Raw genomic sequence first — 1,425 nt, 5'->3', positions numbered from 1 at the left:
TCCCAGTCCCTCCTGGCACTCTGGGAGATGTCCAGGGTGGTGTCTAAAAGCTCAATTTTCCCCCAAGAGCCATTGTGGGTGCAGGAGGGTCTTCATGGTTCAGGGATGGGCACAAGCAGCAGATTCCCAGCGATTCCTTCCTTTGGAGCCCTGGGTTTTTCCTCTCATGTTTAATCCCTGAGGCTGCTCTTAACTGCCAACCTCTTAATAATGTCCTCCCCTATAACATCCTATTTTTCTTAATAAAATCCCCTTTGGGGCAGGATTTCCCCCTGTGGTGCTGTTTGCAGCCCCCATGCCTCTCCCTGCTCCCCAAGCCCATCCCTGGCTGCTCCGGGATCCTGGCCAGGAGGGGGACCTGGGCTGTCCCGGCCCCTCAGTGATGGGGTTTCCCATCTTGTCCCACAGGTGGTTCCGGTACCACGTCGGGCAGACGCTGTTCCACGTGCTGCAGGTGGTGCTGGGCTACCTGGTGATGCTGGCTGTGATGTCCTACAACGCCTGGATCTTCCTGGGGGCCATCGCGGGCTCCACGCTGGGCTATTTTGTGGTGTACCCCCTGCTCGGCCGGGGTTAGACCCCCCTGGGGCGGTGGGACACGGGCCCCCACCTCCTGCTGCTCTGTCTGGAATAGCTGCTGTCACTTCTGCTGGCTCTGTCCCTGTCCCCTGTGCCGGGTGGGACGCAGAGCCCCAGGGACTTGCTGTGGGGCTCTCGGTGCTGGCCCCGCTGTGAGGGGGCAGTGCTGGGGACGGGGAGCCCCACGGCCAGCACTGCCACGCTGGTGGCTGTCCCCTGGCTCTCAGGGATCTCTGGCCGGGAGGTGACAGCGAGGGGGTGCTGGGCATTTCCTTCCCCTCCCCACTTTTCGAGGAGGTTCATCCTGGCTGGAACGGGAATGGTCCGGTGACTTGCTGGGGAAGGGGACACGCTGGGGACAGGGCCCCCTGCCCTCCTGCCCCAGAGCTGCCCTGCACCAAGCCCCTCTTCACACAGTGCCTTCTGGGGATGCTGGGGGGTCCTGCTGCCCCTCACCCACCCCCCTCCTGCCAGTGCTTCAGGGATGGGGTCGGAGCAGCCCCTGAGCCAGGGGGACAGTGCTGCTCCAGGTGCCTCCTGCTGCTTCCTCAGGACACCCCTTTTAATAAAATCATCTCAGTCACTCTGCTCCTGGTTTGTGTCACTGCTGGGTGCTCTCAGGACGTGACACCCCCTGGTCACAGTAGGAATTGGGGTCCCCAGCCCTACTCCCCAGGAGGGAGGTTCAGGAATAAGGACAGCCTCCTCTGGCTTTAAATAAAGCTTTTCCATTTTATTAATTATTATAAGCATATCTTTAAACATTTGTATATCTTTCTTAATAAAATATCCTGGAAGAGACAGATTTTAAGTTTCCCAAAGCAAGGCACTTTTTTGGGGGGGCCT

The 1,425-nt window shown here is 59.1% G+C and overlaps 2 protein-coding genes across 2 annotated transcripts in view; one reads left to right on the top strand and one right to left on the bottom strand.

Annotated features, from left to right (window-relative positions):
* Positions 1-1,167, top strand: part of SLC31A2 (solute carrier family 31 member 2) — a 3,961-nt gene extending 2,794 nt beyond the window's left edge. Inside the window, exons 2-3 of the mRNA XM_017829198.1 lie at positions 7-74; positions 409-1,167. Coding sequence (XP_017684687.1) covers positions 7-74; positions 409-577 — 237 coding nt within the window. The 3' untranslated portion in view covers positions 578-1,167. The remainder of the gene's footprint in view (positions 1-6; positions 75-408) is intronic.
* FAM129B (family with sequence similarity 129 member B) overlaps positions 879-1,425 on the bottom strand; it is a 30,239-nt gene continuing 29,692 nt past the window's right edge. Inside the window, exon 15 of the mRNA XM_017829197.1 lies at positions 879-914. Coding sequence (XP_017684686.1) covers positions 879-914 — 36 coding nt within the window. The remainder of the gene's footprint in view (positions 915-1,425) is intronic.

This window comes from Lepidothrix coronata, unplaced genomic scaffold, assembly GCF_001604755.1.
Source record: "Lepidothrix coronata isolate B3197 unplaced genomic scaffold, Lepidothrix_coronata-1.0 Scaffold160, whole genome shotgun sequence".
Lineage (NCBI taxonomy): Eukaryota > Metazoa > Chordata > Aves > Passeriformes > Pipridae > Lepidothrix > Lepidothrix coronata.
This window is presented reverse-complemented; position numbering and strand designations above follow the sequence as displayed.